The following is a 20,059-nucleotide window of genomic DNA, read 5'->3' as shown; positions in this document are numbered from 1 at the left end:
ATGCTGGAGCAACATACCAAAGAGCTATGAACTTAATTTTTCATGATTTTATCGAAATATTTATGCAGGTTTATATTGATGATATTGTTGTGAAATCCGCTTCCCAGGATGAACATATCGAACATCTTAAAAAATCGTTCGAAAGAATGAGAAAATGTGGATTAAAAATGAATCCACTGAAATGTGCTTTTTGTGTACATGCAGGAGATTTCCTTGGCTTTGTTGTGCATAAGAAGGGCATAGAAATTAACCAAAATAAGACAAAGGCTATCATGGAGACAGAACCTCCAGGAACGAAGAAACAGCTTCAATCTTTGCTAGGAAAGGTCAATTTCTTGAGAAGGTTTATATCAAACCTAAGTGGTAAAGCTCAACCTTTTTCTCCACTGCTGAGGCTCAAGAAAGGTGATGTATTTGAATGGGGAATGGAACAACAAAAGGCATTTGATGATATTAAGGCATACTTGTCGAAGCCTCCAACTTTAATGCCTCCTATTCGAAACAAAGCAATGAAGTTGTACATCGCAGCATCAGATTCGACTATTGGAAGCATGCTCGCACAAGAGGATGAAAATGGCGTAGAAAAGGCTATTTATTATCTAAGTAGAATCTTGAATGATGCTGAGACTAGATATAGTCCAATTGAAAAGCTTTGTCTATGTTTGTATTTCTCTTGTACCAAACTTAAGCAATATATCAAACCAGTTCATGTTTATGTTTATTCTCATTTTGACATCATTAAGCATATGTTGTTAAAACCAATTTTGCATAGTCGAATTGGGAAATGGGCTTTAGCTTTAACTGAATATTCATTGACTTACCAACCCCTGAGGGCTGTAAAGGGTCAAGTAGTGGCTGATTTTCTTGTTGACCACTCGGTGACTGAGACCTCAATAACATATGTAGAACATGAACCTTGGATGTTGTACTTCGATGGCTCGAAGCACAAACATGGTACAGGAGTTGGAATCTTAATCATTTCTCCTTTAAAGATTCCAACAAAATTTAAGTACAAGATTAATGGAACATGCTCCAATAATGAAGCCGAGTACGAGGCTTTAATTGTAGGTCTAAGGATTATTTTGGACTTGGGGGCAAAACATGTTAAAATCAGAGGAGATTCTGAGTTAGTAATAAAACAATTGACAAAGGAATACAAATGCATTCAAGAACATTTGATGAAATACTTTGTCATTGCCTTCTCGTTACTAAAACGGTTTGATTCGTGCGACATTCAACACGTGCCTCGGATCGAAAACCAAGAAGCAAATGACTTAGCCCAAATAGCTTCTGGTTATAAGGTAACGGGGAAAAAATTAGATGAGATAGTTGAAATTAAAGAAAAACTAATCTCATGTGAGGTAATACCCTATCAGCTGGGGGCAAACGAACCAAATGGCGAAAGGGAGTCCGAAATGGCTGATGCACATTTTGATGAAGTAATGACTGAAGTCTTTGTGATTGACAATTTGGCTGACACGGATTGGAGACAACCCATTGTTAAATACATAGAAAATCCAACAGGTACAGCCGATAGGAAGGTTAAGTATAGAGCCTTGAATTACACAATCATGGGAAATGAACTATTTAAGAAGACTCCTGAAGGGGTTTTGTTGAAATGCCTAAATGAAAACGAAGCGTATGTAGCAGTTTCAAATGCCCATAGTGGAGCCTGTGGTGCCCATCAAGCAGGCCACAAGATGAAATGGCTTTTGTTTCGACAGGGTTTGTATTGGCCTTCCATGCTTAAGGACTGCATAGAATATGCGAAAGGTTGTCAAGAGTGTCAAAAACACGCGGGGATACAACACGTTCCCGCCAGTGAGTTGCATTCGATTATCAAACCTTGGCCTTTTAGAGGCTGGGCTTTAGATTTAATTGGTGAGATAAGGCCCGCGTCATCCAAGAACCAACGTTATATACTAGTTGGGATTGATTATTTTACCAAATGGATAGAGGCTGTTGCCCTGACAAATGTGGATCAGGAGACAGTGATCAATTTTATCCAAGACCATATTATTTATAGGTTTGGGCTTCCTGAGACGATCACTACTGACCAAGGAACGGTGTTTGTTGGTCGAAAGATGCAAAATTTTGCTGAACAATCAGGTTTTAAGCTAATGACTTCGACGCCTTATTATGCTCAAGCAAATGGCCAAGTTGAAGCAGCCAACAAGGTTATAATTAGTTTAATTAAAAAGCACGTTGCCCAAAAACCAAAGAATTGGCATAAGACCCTGGACCAAGTCCTATGGGCATGTAGGAATTCTCCTAAAGAGTCAACAGGTTCGACACCTTTTCGACTAACATATGGTCACGATGCCGTGTTACCTGTTGAAATAATGATGCAGTCGATTCGAATACAAAGGCAATGGGAACTACCTCCTGATCACTATGAGAACATAATGTTAGATGAATTAACAGACGTGGATGAGGAAAGGTTGCAGGCGTTAGATGCTTTGATTCGACAAAAAGAACGAATTGCTAGAGCGTATAACAAAAGGGTTAAATCCAAACTCTTTGACGTAGGAGACTTAGTTTGGAAAGTCATCCTCCCCATGGACAGACGAGATCGAGTCTTTGGAAAATGGTCACCCAATTGGGAAGGACCATTTAAGATTTCTCAAGTTTTGTCAAATGGAGCTTATGAGATTGAAGAGTTAACTCCTGAGAGACGTTCAGTCAATATGAATGGCAAATATTTAAAGAAATACAAGCCAATGTTGCAAGAAATAACCATAAAAAGTGAATAACGCAAGAATAAAATTTGCGAAATGGTAGAAGGAAATGCCAATAATCAAGTTTTATTTCATATAAAATCAACAATACAACCAATCATTCAAGAATGTTCAAGAAAATACAAGAAATGGTTGAATGTTGAAAGATAAACACTTAAGGTTTACCCTGAACCCGAGTTCCCTCATCCTTTGAATCAGAATTGGAAAGTTCTGAGATCTGAGAGTCTTCATCCTCAGAAGAAGGAGTTGGAGTTCCTGGGTATTCTTCATCAGGCTCTAGGGTACTGAGGAACTCAAGGTAATCCTCATCTTCATCATCTGAACTAGAGCTTGAAGAATCAGAAGAGAGAATGATGGTTTCTACTACCTTGGCTGGTGCCGGCCTAGGGCGAAGGATTCTAGTGCGTGGAGGTTTGGAAGCTGGAATCTTGATTCGTCCCCTTCCAAGAGGACGCGATGTGCTTGAGCCCGGGGTAGAGGAAGGAAGATCTTTCTTGTTATCCATTCTTTGTGGAGAGGTGTTGATGCGTTAGTTTGTATGAAGTGACGAGCAAAAAGAGTTGCAAGGTGTGGGTATTTATAGAAGAATTAAGACGCGTTAATGACTGGGCAGTTACAACTAACCACGTTCAGTTTGCATAGGAAAGGCCATTGCATTAATGCTCAAAGCCATGTAGTTAATTATGTTGACTGCTTTGGAAACATGTTCGCTTCATTCCTTACAAAGTGTCATTAATAAGGCTTGGGAGAATAGCCCAAAAGAGGGAAAGCAAGCAACAAGAAAAATAAAATACTCAGCAAATATATGAACATGCAGCATAAAAGGCCAAAAAGGGCATACATCTAAAAAAGCATGTACGACATTGTTCGACGGTTGCTAGTGTTAAAAGATTTACAATTACGACATCCAAAAATAACAAAAACTTGAGACTAAAAGGAAAATTTATAAAGTCAAGGTTGTTGTTGGGATGTTGAAGGAGGCTTTCGATTGGCCGCCTGAAATTGGTAATACTGAGTTCGAATGGACGCCAGTTTACGTTGTAGCATTTCCTTATCACTAGCAAGGTGCTCAACTCGCTTCTGGACAGCCAGACCATCACTGTAGTGTTGGATACCTTCACGTGCTAGCTCATCAAGCTTAACCTTTTGTGCTTCAATGGCCACTGCAGCTAGCTTTTCCATCTTAGCCTCCTCTTGTCGAATCTTTGCCTTTAGCGCTTCGATTTCAGATTGCCATTGAGCAATATTGTTCTCACAAGCCACAAGTTGCTCAAGAGCTTCATCAGAGGCAGCCTTGATAGTTGTGACCTCTGCATTGCAACTATTAGCTTGTTCGAAATGGTGTTGCTGGGTGGCAAGCAGAGATGTCAAAAGGCTGCTAGTCCTGGTTAGGAGCTGAGATTGACTAACGAATTGTTCTAAAAAGGTTTCAGCCTGAGTCACTAGAAGGAACATGGCTTCGTCAGTCCTTGGGTTCTGCAGCTTGCGAAAAAGGGCTTTGATATTGTAGTATATAGAAGAATCATGTTCAAGCAGGCCCAGCATATCCCCATTAAGGATCTCTCGCCTAAATCTGATTTCGTGCTCAAACTGTTCTTGCGCAAGTGCATCTTCCTTATCTTCCGTGTTCCCAACAGCAGAGCTAGAGGCGCCATGACTTGATAAAAGCTTGTTGAGTGCATCTGCCGGGGTTAAATCTCTTAGCTCTTTGGCAAGTTCAGCCGGTAAGACAACAGTAGGAGGAGGTTTCGACACGGAAGTTCCCTCTTCACCAAGAGAATCACCAATATAGGAGTTCCCATCTTCAGAGTCGAAAGTGCCAGCACTGGGTGAACTAGACTCATGGTTTGACCCACTTGGTTGTGGTTGATTGGTAGTGGAATGTTCGCCATCAACGGTTGGCCTTTGTTCACTGGAAAGGTTGGCAGCAGGGTCAACTTGAAAATTGGTTGGAGGATCATTTTCAGCTAATACTTGGGCAGGGTTCGTCAAAGGATTTTGTTGCGGTAGGCCTTGATCAAGTTGGTCCTCTTCATTGCTAGGCTTAAGGGTGTCATCTTCGAAAGCGTGGTGAGGCGAGCCAGGAGCTTTGGGTGGTGATGAGGTTTCAGTAAGGACGGCCGTTTCGACAGGCTGAGGAGATGAAGGTTTTTCTGCCACACTTGCAGGATGCGTACCACTTGGTCCTTCGACCATCCCTTCAGCCGCTTTGCTAGGAGTAGGCTCATCCTGAGAAATAACTTGAACAGAGTTTTGTGGCTGAAACAAATAAAACCATGAAAGAATGAGTAACATAGCCAAAAGCTGGAGAAGTAACAAGAAATAAGAATGGCTTACTTGGGTGTGAGGGGTAGCAGAAGCTTCAGGCTGCGAAGTTGTTTCTTTTGCAGTAGCAGAAGCCTCGACAACAGTGGCTGCAGCAGGAGACTTTCTGTGCTTCTTTTTCTTCTTCTTCTTCCTCTCCGATTGCTCTAAAGGAGGGTCCTCAGGTGATGCCAGAGTAGCAGGTTGTGCCTCAATCTCAGAGGACTTGTGTTCAGGAGTACCTTCTTGGTTGGGTTGGTGTTCTTTTTTCTTCTTCTTCTTTTTCTTCTTCTCATCAGTAATGGGTTCAGCGTTATGAGGGAGATCTTGAATAGTGGCAGTGTTAGTCTGCTCAGGGATGGTCGAAAGGACAGGAATATCCTACAGGCCACAGTTCAGTAAGTTCACATTCAGGACAAAAGAAAAAGAAGTCTTAAGCTAAATGGATACCTTATCTGGAGCACTCAAACAAGTGGCTGGAATAGGTCTTTGTTTCTTCGAAACAGAAGGAGTTTCAGTTGAATGAGACCTTTTGCGCGAAGCAATCTGGAAAGGGCATATCAAAGTTAATATGGACATCCTACAAAAGTGTGAGAAGCCATAAAAAAGGCAAAGGCCTACCTTTAGTTCAACCTTAGGTGGTGGAGGAAGAGGTTTGCTAGAATTGCTAGAACCTGCCTTCGACTTACTCCCTGCATTGGAGAAGTGCGCATAAGAGAAAAGCACGCAAGGTAAAAATGATGCAAGTAAAAGTAAAACGAAAAGAATACCTCTGGCGTTCAATTTCGACTTAATCTTGTTCAAAATAGATGAGTCGAACCCATTAGAGATAGCAGTGAGTAAGGCAGTCTTGTCAACCAGGCGTCCTTCATAGTGTCGAGACCACCAGGTAAAAAATTCCCTAGTGCAGGCATGTGAGGGAGCGAAGTCGAATGGGGTAAGCTCATAGGAAGGCTGATTGAAGTGGTTCAAGAATGAATGGAATTGTGGTTCTGTCATGCCATGCTTGCCTAAACAAACCTCCCTTTCTTCCAAGTATATGCTCTTAGGGAGTATTTGAGTTAAGCCAAATTGGCGAGACACCAGGTTTGGGAAGTAGCCAACTAACCCAAAATCTCCAGAGGTCAAGCCAATTCGACAAGACAAGACTGTAGGCATCAAGTAAGCATTCCAAATGCTGTTGGTTACCATCTCAAATTCTGGTGGAGAAGGAAATCTGTGAGTAAACCAAGGAGGACCAAGTGGCCTATCTACAAAAGGAGCAAAGCTAGGCTTGAACTTCTTCAGGCTGAGAAAAGCATTAAAATACTGTTGGAAGGCTACATCATAACCAAGGCCTCTTTCCCTAGGCACCATCCTCGCCAGCCTTGTGCCTTCGACTCGACGTGTTCTTGATTCCTCATAGTATGGCTCAGGCAAGAAAAGGTCAAGTTCAGCGTGAAAAGTGGCAGTTAGCCATAATTGCAGCAACCAAAAGGGGCCAGCACCTAAAAAGGTAGATCCATCGCCTGTTCTCTTAAGGTGTTCACAAGCATCCCTCATGGATTCATAAAGACATCCAAGAATAAGTCGAGCGAAGTTAAATTGTTGACATTCATGTAGTTGAATAGCCATAGGGATGAATTTCTTGGCTACTTGGAGAGATTGAGTGCAGAAGACATACTGCGATAGCCATAAGGTTAAGAAAGCGATGTGTTCTTCGTCACTTACTTCATCGCTAGTCTTTCGATTTTCCACGATGTATTTGGAGTAAGACTTGTTTCGAAAATCAAATTTGATGGTGTCGGAAGCTTTGCAAGGATCGTAAGTGTCGCCAAGAGGCGATAAGCCAGTAATGGCAGCAACATCCAGCAGTGTAGGAGTCATCATGCCACATTCGAAGTGGAAAGTGTTGGTGGAAGACTCAAAGAAGTGTAAAGCAGCAATAATCATCTCTTGCTGATATTTAAGGCCTGTCCGAGAAAGCTGAATAAGGTCATAAATACCACAGGCTTGCCAAATGTCAGCCTTATCACGTTGTACCCTGTCTAACCAGCCAAGGTATTGATCATTCAAAGAAGGAGCTGATCGAAACACTCTGTTAGGCGCCTTGATATAGCTAAAATTATAGGGTTCACTAATGAAAACCCTAGGAACACAAGGTTTATAAACAGGAAAGATAGACAGAACCTTGGAATTACGGCTTTTATCACTTGGTTTGGGTCCCCCAAACGCATGCACAAGGTTATCAACAGAATAAGGAAAGATTAATTGACTTTCCCAAAACTTTTGCAAGTCCAGACGCAACGATGGTTCTGGAACCACATCCTCATCGTAAGAGGAAAGAGTGGCGGCGGTCCACTTACCGGCGTAAGGAAGGAATTTTCTGACACCTGAATCTGACGCCATTGATGAAGGTATAAAGATGGCGTGAAAGAATGGTGATTAGGGTTAAATTTGGGAATCGCAGGTTGTTTGCAACGGTTGAGGAAAATCCGAGTGAAAAGAAAGTTGGTGACTAGGTGATAAACAGAAAGGTGAGAACAAGAAGTCTTTTGAAAGCAAGAATTCAAGAAAGAATCGCAGAAGATGAAGAAGAAGATGAACAGTTGACAGAGCGAAAATTGGAGAAAAACGCAATAAAGGAAGAATCTGGCTATTTATAGAGGCACACAGATTGAGGAAAATAGCAAAGTTTTTCAACTTCTTATGTTGACAAGTGTCCAAACCCCTTGACAGGTAAAAAAAAAAAAAAAAAAAAAAAAAAAAAAAAAAAAAAACAAGTTTTGGAGCCAATCCAAAGTTTTGAATGGCAGCCTAAACGATAGGAGAGATAAATGGAAAAGAAAGTTATCCATTAATACTTTCAAAAATGCCACTTCCTCTTTCGATAGACACCGTCGAAAATGGCATTTTTGGGGGGCAATTTGTTGGACATAAATTTGGTATTTATCAATTAAATATAATTGGTGGGTCCAATATTTATTTTGGAGGTTATATTATCAAAATAAAACTTTCAAAGTTGGTGTCGAGAACTCCCTATGTCGAAGCAGAAAAGCGTTTCGAGAGCTGTAGAAGATGCGTATAGTTTTGGTTTTACCAGAAGGCTATCGAAGGCGCAAAATCGAATCGAGAGACAGTTGGGCCAAGCCCAAAAAAAAGAAACAACGAACGGCCCAAAAGATCTTGGCGCGCGCTGAAGGAATGAAAGATGAAAGTGGAGAACGTGGTCGACGTGGCAAATGGAGGAGCGTCCAGATGATCGAAGAACAGTTACCACTTTGTAGTAGTATTTATAGTAGTTTTTCATTCTGAACAAGGGTCACAAAATTTATACAAACATTCTCTCTAAAAATTCTAAGTACTCAGCGATCGAACGAACGGAATTCAAAGGAGAAATGTATGTTTTGTGAACCATCTTTATTTGTAATTGTTTTTCATTCAATGCAATGCAATTTGTTTTCCAGTAATTTTTTCTAAGTCTGAATCCAGATACTCGCTTGAGAAACTGCTACTTCGAGGCGATTCGAATTAGTTTCTCTTGTATGCTTTAAAATATTTTGATTCCTAAATGTTTGTTTCCTTATTCAAACGAACATTCAAACAGTTTTCTTGAAGCGAATAAACACAAAATTGTCCTGAGATTTACTAGTTGATCTCGCGAGTTTAAATACTTAAACTAGCGGTTGTTTACCAAATTCCAACGTAAACAAGATGCTCTAATACCACTGCAAATGAGGAGGAAATAAAATACTATATTAACAATTTAATTATTTATTTATATTTTTTGGTGGGATTGGTAGCTCAACTGAGCGAAAGGTCCATGGTTCAAGTCCTGATAAATGAGAAAAAATTAACATAACATTGTAATATTAATGATTAACATTGCTTATAAAAAAATTATTTTTTTATTTTTATTTGTTTTGGTTTGATAAAATATAGTAACAATTTAAGCTAAAGAAATAGGAAAGTAGGCACCTACTTTTCTGAATCACATGCATTATGATACCATTTTCCATTTCATCATTTCCATCCAATGAACCCTTTTCTTCCCGGCCCTGTCTGACTTTTCCTATGCCTCCTTCTCGTCCAACATTACATTTTTTTCCTGCATAAAAATTCATCGCCAAAACTTACAAATGCCTTTATTATCCCATTTTTTCCCTTAATTAGAAAAAGTTTTACGTCTACAAGTAACATTGATTTACAACTATTTAACTTTTCTTTCTAGTGCATTTTATCATTATTCTTAAGAAACAAAACAAAAAGAATTGTATGTTTAATTTTGTTTCAAGTTTAAAAGATACGCACGTTAATTTTAGATTGCAATAAAAATAGTTCAATCTTCTACTATACAGTATTATATTAAAAAAAATAGAGTAAAATTGGGTGATGTGACAGAAAATATGATTATAATTAATTAACAGTGTAAAATTATTTTACACTGTCAACTTATATTTTCTAGTTTTGGTTGCCCTGTCTATATTGAGTTTAATTGATGTGTACTGTCAGTGTAAATTTATTTTACACATGTATTCAATAATGTATTGTCACGTCATTTAATGAATGTGACACGTCATATGTTTTAAAATACATGACATGATGTGTAAATATATTATTGGATGTAAGTATAAAATAATTTTATACATCAATGTTGTATATAAATTAAATTCATCTATATTTATGCTTACAGATGTACTCACAAATTATTCACTAATGAAATTTGAACTCATTCGGTGAAAATAAAATCAAATAGTCCCCATGAACATAGTTCAGCTGACAGGAACATCACACTATATGTGCAGGAGTCGGAGCTCGAACTTCGGATACTCACTTATTCACTGAATTTTCTAGCCGTCAGATTACTTGACAAAAAAAATTGAACGCATGTCCTTACAAAAATACTCCGTAATAGTCAACTTCTTATTAACTAAATCGATTTGTTTTTTATAATTAACTAAATCAACTTCAATTACTATATTAATCAATATAAATTACAAAACTCACAACTTTTTCGTCTCATTTAAAGATTAAAATATTAATTTTTTTAAAATTTATATTAACAAAAAGAAAGTACAATGTTCAACTCCTACAATTTCCTAACACATGTTTTTTCAAATTATAACTAAAATTAGTCAATGCTGCAAAAAAAAAAAAAAAATTGGTCAAATGACTCAAATCAAAAAATGATTTTTTGACCAAAAAGAAAAAAAGTTTTTTTGACCACAAAAAATGATTTTTGGACCAAAAAGAAACAAAATTGGTTTTTTTGACCAAAAAAAAAACTTTTTCCAAATTTGAGGGCTTATAATATTTTTTTTCTTTCGCCACCAATTTAATCTGGTTCGAGGGCAGTTCTGACATCAGGTGGTTACAGTCCCTCCCGATCGTAATTGCGGGGATCGAACCATGGTTAGTTTAGCGCCAATCACCACTAAATCACTTATAATATTGTTTCATTTAATAAAATAATTGACTTAGAAATTTCTTGTACATGGTCTTTATATTATCTTTGTGTCGAATAATCTTATATGGTCTTTATTTTATTTTATTTTATTTTGTGTTGAATAATGTTGTTGTAAATGCTACATGGTGTTAGATACACACACGACACGATTTTATAAACCTTTGACTCCACCACCGATATTCTTTTCTTTTCTCTTTTCCTCGCAATTATCTTTCTTTTAACTCTTTTTCACTTCGAAACTTCTTTATCCATTTTTAGTTAGATATACCTTTCTCAACATAATCAATCAACTTTCCCTTTTCTTCTTTTTGATCTTTCTCTTTGTGGGGTTTTTCTCTCTTTCTTAGATCTCTCTCTCTCTTCACACTTTCTTCTTTCTTGTGTCTTGTGTTTTCTCAATTTTTCCTTTTTTATTTTTAATATAATATAATAATATTTTCTTAATTATTTTATTATAGAATTTTTTGTTCACGCATTCATATGCATGTTCTCTCCATGCTTGTCTGATCTGGATTGGATCACAAGGATCTTTGCTATTTTCCCTTTTTGTTTCTTACTTCAAAGGTTTGTTTGTGCTGTGCTGTGTGGTGTGGTGGGGTTTGTTTCATTTTTACTAACCTTCATTTTTTTGGAGTAATTAATAAATAATCATTGGACAAACAAAATCATCATTGGAAGAAAGGAACAAAGGTTAGTTACTTACTATACCTTCTTGATCTCTGACCCCACATCATGCTTTTCTTTCTTTCTTCATTTTCTGTTATGCTTTTTTCATTCTGATTCTAAAAATGTTTTTTTTTAAATGTTTTTTTTTGGTTATATAGATATAGGTATAGGTACCCTTTTGTTTGTGCTGTGGAGGGAAATTGTGAACAAGGGTCTGTTTCATTTGATTCATTTGTTGTGGTTTTGAGTGCTGGTTGGATTATTGTACAAGTTTGTGGTGTCCCAATTGGGAAAAGTTTTGATTTTTGAAGAGATTATGTGTTTGTACTTGTGATTGTTAGTGTGGATTGGTGTAAGGTTTATCTATCTTTGCATCTATCCCTTTTGCTGTTGAGGTATGGCAGGGATTGATGTTGTGAAGTTTGGTCATAGTCCTGTACATAAGGCTGTGATTTTGAAGGATTATGTTGAACTTAAGAGGATACTTGGGGGTTTACCTAAACTGTGTAATGTGTCTGAGGTTCGTACGGAAGCGATTTCGATTTTAGAGGAAGAGAAGGCTGATGCAATATCTGCTGTGATTGATAGGAGGGATGTACCGAATCGCGATACACCTCTTCATTTGGCTGTAAAATTAGGGGATGAAGTGGCTGCTGAAATGCTTATGGTTGTTGGTGCAGATTGGAGTTTGCAGAATGAACAAGGTTGGAGTTCTCTTCAAGAAGCTATTTGCAGTAGAGAAGAGCGAATTGCAAAGATCATAATCAAGCATTATCAGCCTTTGGCTTGGGCGAAATGGTGTAGAAGGTTGCCTCGTTTGGTTGCGACTATGCGAAGGATGAGAGACTTTTATATGGAGATTACTTTCAATTTTGAGAGTTCTGTGATTCCTTTCATTTCAAGGATTGCACCTTCGGATACTTACAAGATTTGGAAAAGGGGTGCGAATCTAAGGGCTGACATGACTTTGGCTGGTTTCGACGGTTTTAGAATTCAGAGATCAGATCAAAGTGTTCTTTTTCTTGGCGATGGTTCAGAGGATGGGAAAGTCCAACCTGGTTCACTCTGCATGATCTCACACAAAGAAAAGGAGGTACTAAATGCTCTAGACGATGCTGCTTTTGCAGCAAATGATGAAGAAGTTCAGCAAGAAGTGGCTGCAATGTCTAAAACAAATATATTTAGGCCCGGTATTGATGTTACGCAGGCAGTTCTTTTGCCTCAGTTGACTTGGAGGCGCCAGGAGAAAACAGAAATGGTAGGGACTTGGAAAGCTAAGGTGTATGATATGCACAATGTTGTTGTAAGTATAAAATCTAGAGGTGTTCCTGGAGCTATGACAGATGACGAGTTATTCTCATCTTGCAATGGAAATGAAACCGAGAGTGAAGAACTTAACGATATTTTGACCGAAGATGAAAGAAGGCAATTGGAGGATGCACTTAAGTTGGATTCGTCTGAACAGAACAATGATAGCGATGAGGGGATAATTGGGCATCACCAAAGCTTTAGGGATATTCCTATTGAAGACGGAAACAGTATCAATAATGGAGAAAATAAGCAGGAAAAGAAAGGGTGGTTTGGTGGGTGGAGAAAAAAAGATTCTAAACATGAAGCATCGTCGAAGAAGATTGTGCCACCAAGAAGTTCTCTTTGTGTAGATGAAAAGGTGAGCGATTTATTGGGAGATTCTCCTTCGAGAAATCAGATTAAGCCAGGAAGACATTCTGTTGAGGTTGTGAGAGGTGAGGAGCTACGGAGGAAAAAAGATGCCAAAGCTTCTTCTTCTGATAGCAGCAGAAATCGTCACAAGGATGGAAGTCGTGAAAATGAATATAAGAAAGGGTTGAGGCCTATTCTTTGGCTTTCCCCAAACTTTCCATTAAAAATTGAAGAACTATTGCCATTGCTTGACATTGTTGCAAACAAAGTTAAAGCAATCCGTCGACTAAGAGAACTCCTTACAACAAAACTTCCAATGGGAACTTTTCCTGTTAAGGTCAGTACTCATTATCATCAATTTAACACATGTTGCTAAAATATGAATACTGTAGGAATATGTAAAATTCTTAAACTTTCCAATTTTGCTTTCTTAAATTTTTCAGCACTATATTCTTGGTTGTTTACTCTACTTATGATGTAGCATAGCATGCATGTTATTAAAAACCAACTGGTTCACCAGACACACATGATACTGACACGTTGATTCCGATAATAGGTTGAAAAATTGATAATAATTGAATATAATTAATAACATGTGTCGGTGTCAAATACTGACATGTGTCCGGGATACCTAGGACACCTTAATCCGAAGTGTTAGTGCTACATATCATGCATGGCGTGTGGTGGCCTATGGATTTGGAACATGGGTATAAAAGGGAAAGAAAACAAGAGATAGAGGGAGGAGATAAGAGTATTGTGAGGAACTGAATAGAAGAGTAGGTGCGTGCTTGGGATAGATCTTAGTTTAAGATAGAATAGTGATGTTCAATTCAATCTGAAATTCAAGTCCACATATCATCAACATTCAGTATCTGAGCTGAAGATTGAATAGTGATCTTCATCTGCAACATCCTCACCTTTTCCACTTTTAGTTTATCTCTTGCTAGCTTTTTACTACCCAACATTTAGCTTACTGCAATTTTAAATACAAATATCAGGATTGTAAGGTATACAAAATAATGTATAAAGAACTTATAGTAATTTCATAATTATCTCTATTTTGGCTTATTAAGGAGATGCAGCCATAAAATTCAAGCTAAGAAGATGAACTGTAGAAATGTTTTGGGTGCTATACATGATTTTAAAAGGTCTCTAAATTTTACCACATACCTTATAATCCTGATATTTGTATTTAAAATTGCATTATTCCTGTCTCATGTCCCATTACTTATGAGTTATGATTAGATATAATCCTTTATTTTAACTTTTAACTTATCAAAAAGGGAGTTGAAAACAGAAAATCAATTGTTTTCTGTGACATGGTAATGTTTTACATTTGAAACAAGCTTTTGCAGTTTCCTATTTATGGTGCTTACTGCTTAGCTTAAATCTAGCTAATCGAGACTTTCATTTCTCCACGGCTCTTCTGTAGTTGATTAATGTCATTGTCTAAGTTTTTGTTATTTTGTCGTATTGGTCCTTTTCCTGCTGTTTCTTGTTTGCATTGAAACATGTCTTATCTTCTATCCATGTATTTACCTTTATTTTTCTTCTTCTGAAACAACTTATTTAGAAAAAAATATACTAGGGTTTTTTGTAATGTAAAAATATATGACGTTTGTATTATTCTGTCTGTGAGTTATGTTTCACAGAGAGGAATGTGCTTTAAGAGTTAGATATTTTATCTCTAGCAGTAATTGAAGTTTCTTTCTTGTAGTGAGAAAGAATATATCTCATTTTGATAAACTGTTTCCGAAAACCAAAAGTTTCGAATGGATGGAAAAACTAAGAGCTTATTACATTAGCAAAAGTCTCAGTGTGACTTTGATTTGGAAGCAATATCCTCTTTAAGTTGTTCTCCTGGCTGTAATGTCGAAACCTTGCTAATATCCTCTAAAGGGGATATTATATGGTGCTACATCTAATTACTTTTCCTTGTTTCAGTAGCTTCTTGCTTTGTTATGCCTCTGTGATTGGATGTTGTTTTCAGCCACCCTTTAGTGATTAGCAAGTTAGGTTCGAGAAAGTTGTCATTTCAAGAAATTTTGCCGCATTCTTTATTTTTCATGTTCTTTTATGTATTTTGCTGTTTAACCTCTTGACGAATTTTTATCCTTGTTGTTGAGATATGGCGTAATTAATAGAATCTTCGAGGGAGATACTATCTCCCTTATTTCCTTTTATGTAAATATTCCTATTTTCATGTATATATCTCCGATGTAATTAGGTATATAGACTAGATTTAATATATATCTTGGCTTTAAAATGTATTTATTTTTAAACCTTGTTCTTTTTAAACATTCGTGATATGCGGAGTTCGTTTATTTTTTTTTCATTCTCATACGTTTTTCCATCTCTTTCTTTATGAATGATTTTAAACTCATTATTCTTTTATGACATATTCAGGTTGCCATTCCTGTGGTTCCCACCATCAGAGTACTAGTCACTTTTACAAAATTTGAAGAACTACAGCCATTAGATGAATTTGCAACGCCGCCTACAAGTCCATCCGCATCCGGTGAAGAGAGCCCTGCAGCGACAAATTTATCGGCTTCATCTTGGTTTCAATGGATAAAAGCTCCATACCGTCCTAGTTCATCTGTGGCAGGTTCCAGCAGTAGTCGGATAGAAAATATTCCAGACCCGTTCGCAATTCCACCAGATTATACTTGGGTTACTGCTGAAGAAAAGAAAAAAAAGATGCAAGAGAAGAACAAATCAAAGAAAGGGAAAAGTCATAAACAATGATGATACCACTTCATATTTGTTTGTGGTGAAAGCATAAAAGGAATGAAACATTGTGATTCTTGCAATAATTGTGACTATGTTTCAATATATATGTGCAAAACCATTAACTCAACTATAGTTGCAATCACATTGAACTGTTTCATCATCATGATTAGAGTTTGAATTCATGTGCGTTTGATTATAATAATTATAATGGTTTCCTTTGATTTTATTGATGTTGTAAATATATTGAACACATTGTTAACTAGCTTTGGGATTTATCTGTTTTTTTTTTCTTACAATATGATTTATGTAGCTTATTTTCTTACATTATTATTAAATTTTATCATACTTATTTTGTGGCTGAATCTCAAAAATTATTAACCCCAATTCTTTCACACCCCAAAATCCTGGTTCTGTTTCGACTGGGGATTCATTCAGGTGGTGATTCCTCGAATGTTATACTCGTGTATAACAGAATCATGCTAACTGTCTTAGCTAACTACAACCAACTGTTTTTCAAAATGTATTTCTGTTGTGCACAAATAGTAACAGAAGGTAATAATAACGAAATTGCAAACAATAAGAACACAAGAAGTTTGATAACGGAGTTCCCCTTAGGTACGTCTCCGGCTGCAGAATTCGCTACAGCTCGTTTCTATTAGATGAAAGAATGAATTAGGGTTTCAGTGTTACAAGCGGTATATATAATAACAAGAGAATGTCGAAAATACCCTTGTACCAGGGCCGCCCCCAGCCTCTTCCTGATGCATATATGAACCATACTCAACAATCTCCACCTTGGTGAATATCAAACCCATATGAAGAACCTCTGTATGACATCCGCATCCTTAGCGCTAGGGGGGGGTCGTTTCCTTCTTAACACTGAGAAACATGTAACAAGTCCAAGCAATGCTTGAACTTGTCACTGGTGACTGGCTTGGTCAACATGTCAGCTGCATTCTCTGAAGTATGAACCTTCTCAAGTAATATCTGTCCAGTTGTAAGTAGCTCTCTGATCTTGTGAAACCTCACATCAATATGCTTAGTTCTGGCATGATACACTTGATTCTTGGCCAAGTAAATGGCACTCTGACTATCACAATGCAGTTGAACTCCACCTTGCTCAACACCCAATTCCTTCACTAATCCTGTAAGCCATAAGGCCTCTTTGGCAGCTTCAGCTACTGCCATGTACTCTGCTTCAGTTGTTGACATAGCCACTATAGATTGAACTGACGATTTCCAACAAATAGGTCCTCCTGCAAGAGTAAACACATAACCTGTAGTAGACCTCCTGTCATCCATATCACCGGCGTAGTCTGAATCAACATATCCTACAACTGAAGGATTACCCTTTTCACTGCTAAACATGATACCATGACCTGTTGTACCTTTCAAGTACCTGAAGATCCATTTGACTGCTTCCCAATGATGCTTTCCTGGCTTAGACATAAACTTGCAAACTTGACTTACAGCTTGTGCCAAATCTGGCCTTGTACAGACCATAGCATACATTAAACAACCAACAGCACTGGCATAAGGAACCTTTGACATATACTCAGTTTCTGAATCTGACTTCGGACACTGATCCAATGTAAGTTTAAAGTGATTCGCCAATGGAGTGCTCACAGCTTTCGAATTACTCATGTCAAACCTGTTTAGTACCTTTTCAACATAGCTTTTCTGAGAGAGCCACAATTTTCTAGCTCCCTTGTCCCTGTGAATTTCCATCCCAAGAATCCTCTTAGCAGCACCTAAGTCTTTCATGTCAAATTCTTTACCCAACAAAATTTTCAGTTCATTTACATCATGTAAATGGTTAGCAGCAATTAACATATCATCAACATAAAGTAACAGAAAAATAAAAGAGCCATCATCAAGGCTCCTGACATAGACACAACAGTCATACTCACACCGCTTGTAGCCAATCTGAAGCATGTAGGAATCAAACCGCTTGTACCACTGCCTGGGAGATTGCTTTAGACCATATAGAGACCTCTTCAATTTACAAACTAGTCGGCCTTTTCCAGTGTCACTGAAACCCTCTGGCTGCTCCATGTAAATTTGCTCATCTAGATTACCATGGAGGAATGCTGTCTTCACATCCATCTGTTCTAAATGCATGTCTCGGCTGGCTACCAAGGCTAACACTGCCCTGATAGAAGTATGTCTAACGACCGGAGAGAAAATCTCATCATAATCAATCCCTTTCTGCTGTGAGTACCCCTTTGCTACAAGACGAGCCTTGAACTTTTCCCCTTCTTTTTCTGTTACTGCTGGTTTTCTCTTGTACACCCACTTGCAACCGATAGCCCTCTTGCCCTTAGGAAGCTGAACAAGCTCCCATGTCTGATTTTTCTGTAACGACTCCATTTCTTCCATCATAGCACTCCATTTCGCTCCGCTAGCTCAGCTCCGGGCCGCCCCCAGCCTCTTCCTGATGCATATATGAACCATACTCAACAATTTCGAAACATCAAACTGAACTTTTTTTTTTCTTAATAAAACATTCTTGTAAATACAAGGATTTGACAAAGCTACTTGAAATTTGACAGTCTACTTGAAGTTTTGTTGTATTATAAGTTGAGCCCCTTCAACTAGCTTCACTAGCAGCCAAAATTTCCTTGATGAGACCAACGCCTTCGCCAGCATACATCACCATGCTCTCGAGATCTCCTGTAGTTGTCCTCTTTCCTGGTGAATGACAAAAGTATAATCAGATAAAAAGGTTGTAGTACAGTAGCCTACAAAGAGGCTTCCACTAACTTTACCACACCGTGAATCGTTGAATGGCCAATCACAGCCTTGTTGGCTTCACTTTCATGGGTTGGAAGGGATCTCCATTCCTTGAAGAAGGGTGTCTGTAGGACACGCTGTGGGGCACCAGGCCATCTGGCCCTTCCAAATACATTTGTGTATTCAGTTTCATCGAGTTTGATTACCTTTCTTTTGTTTAAAGGATTAGCATAGCTTTCCTCAGTTGCAAGAAATCTGCAAACAAGACCATTTGCATGAATATTAGTGTTAGAAAAAAAGTCCAATTCAAATTAAATTTGTCTAGACTTGGTCCCAATAAAGTGAATCCGATCGTAATTTCATGACAGTAAAAATGTGAAAACTCTGGTCATACATGATCAGTAAACTAAGATGAAATACACAAAATATAAGGAACTCATTTGTGCAAGTTATTAGCCTACAGATAGGCTTCTACGGATGAAGCGAAAAAACATAAAAATGTTTCAATACCTAGTGCCTAGACAGACGCCTTGAGCACCAAGTGCTAGAGCAGCAACATAACCTCGAGCATCTACAATTCCTCCAGCTGCAATAACAGGTATATCACGATCACCAACAAAATCGACCACCCTCGGCACTAATGAAATTAAACTTTCCTGCAATACAATACAATACAGCGGGAATACTAACATCTATTATCAACAGAAATGGAAAGGACTAGGGTGTGGTACTCAGTTGAAAAGAATGATTAGCTATCATTTACATCAGATACTAAAGATCAGTAAAGCAATGACCGACGATAAAAGATATCCTCGTTCAAAGAATGGAAAAAACAAACAACAAAAAGCTATATCACCAATCCTATAAATATAACCATCCTGCAATATCAATCTTCCTTGAGATTCTTTTAGAGAAGTTATCATAAAAAAAAGTAGGACAAAATAGCATCGATTATGATCACGTATTCTTATAACGAAATGGACGAAAAATGTTACCGAAGGTTCCTCGTTACTTCGCGACAATGAGAAGGATGAGATACTTTTATATGGAGATTACATTCAATTTTTAGAGGTCTGTCACACCATTTGTCTCGAGGATTGCGCCTTGGGATACTTACAAGATTTATGCAAATATGAGAGCTGATATGACTTTGGCAGGTTTTGATGGTTTAAGAATCAAAATATCTGATCAAAGTGTTCTTTTCATTGATGATGAATCTGATGATGAGAGAATAAGCCTTGGATTTATGTGTTTGGTTTCACATGAGAAAAAAGGAGTAGTTATTTAGACCATCAAAACCAGGTGAAAGAGAAATGGAACAATATTTGGCTAAAAAATCTACTGAGGCTAAAGTTGTTAGAGTTGGAATTGATGTGAGTCAAGTACTTTTAGTTCCTCAAATCTACTTGAGAAGAATGGATAGAAAATAAAGTGTAAGGCCATGGAAAAGTAAGGTTTTATGATATGCAAAATCTGGTTTTAACCGTTAAATCCAAAGGGTTACTGGAGTTCAAGCTCAGTATTAGTTACATCCTACAGAAAGCAGTTAGAGGATGAATTGAATTTCTCATGGTAATAAAAGTGAAGCTAAGAAAGGAAAGAAAGGGATGTCTAGTGGACTTAAAGAAAAGGATCATCGTTATCATTACAACTATCTATTGGACTTAAGGAAAACTACCAAAATGGCTTCTACCAATTCTGCTAGCACAAGGAGGAAAATGGTGACGGTGAATATAATAGGGGGATTATGCCAGCACTTTGGCTATCTCCAACTATC

The 20,059-nt window shown here is 37.7% G+C and overlaps 1 protein-coding gene and 1 pseudogene across 1 annotated transcript; one reads left to right on the top strand and one right to left on the bottom strand.

Annotated features, from left to right (window-relative positions):
• The first annotated feature begins 10,644 nt into the window (after positions 1–10,644).
• LOC123897743 (ankyrin repeat domain-containing protein 13C-B-like) lies at positions 10,645–15,847 on the top strand. The gene is made up of 3 exons (XM_045948534.1): positions 10,645–11,178; positions 11,313–13,153; positions 15,223–15,847. The coding sequence occupies exons 2-3, from the start codon at positions 11,552–11,554 to the stop codon at positions 15,562–15,564; spliced, it is 1,944 nt and encodes a 647-aa protein (XP_045804490.1). The 5' UTR covers positions 10,645–11,178; positions 11,313–11,551; the 3' UTR covers positions 15,565–15,847.
• A 2,255-nt stretch (positions 15,848–18,102) lies between these two features.
• Positions 18,103–18,997, bottom strand: LOC123897657 (annotated as a pseudogene).
• Positions 18,998–20,059: the final 1,062 nt, after the last annotated feature.

The sequence above is a fragment of the Trifolium pratense genome, linkage group LG1 (genome assembly GCF_020283565.1).
Source record: "Trifolium pratense cultivar HEN17-A07 linkage group LG1, ARS_RC_1.1, whole genome shotgun sequence".
NCBI lineage: Eukaryota > Viridiplantae > Streptophyta > Magnoliopsida > Fabales > Fabaceae > Trifolium > Trifolium pratense.
The sequence above is the reverse complement of the archived record's forward strand: the minus strand, read 5'-3'. Positions and strand labels throughout refer to the sequence as shown.

Excerpts from the sequence above, each read along its gene's own strand:
- LOC123897743 (XM_045948534.1), top strand. The coding sequence starts at position 11,552 with ATGGCAGGGATTGATGTTGTGAAGTTTGGTCATAGTCCTGTACATAAG. Across the intron at positions 13,154-15,222 it reads TGGGAACTTTTCCTGTTAAG|GTTGCCATTCCTGTGGTTCC; the intron begins GTCAGTACTCAT and ends TGACATATTCAG.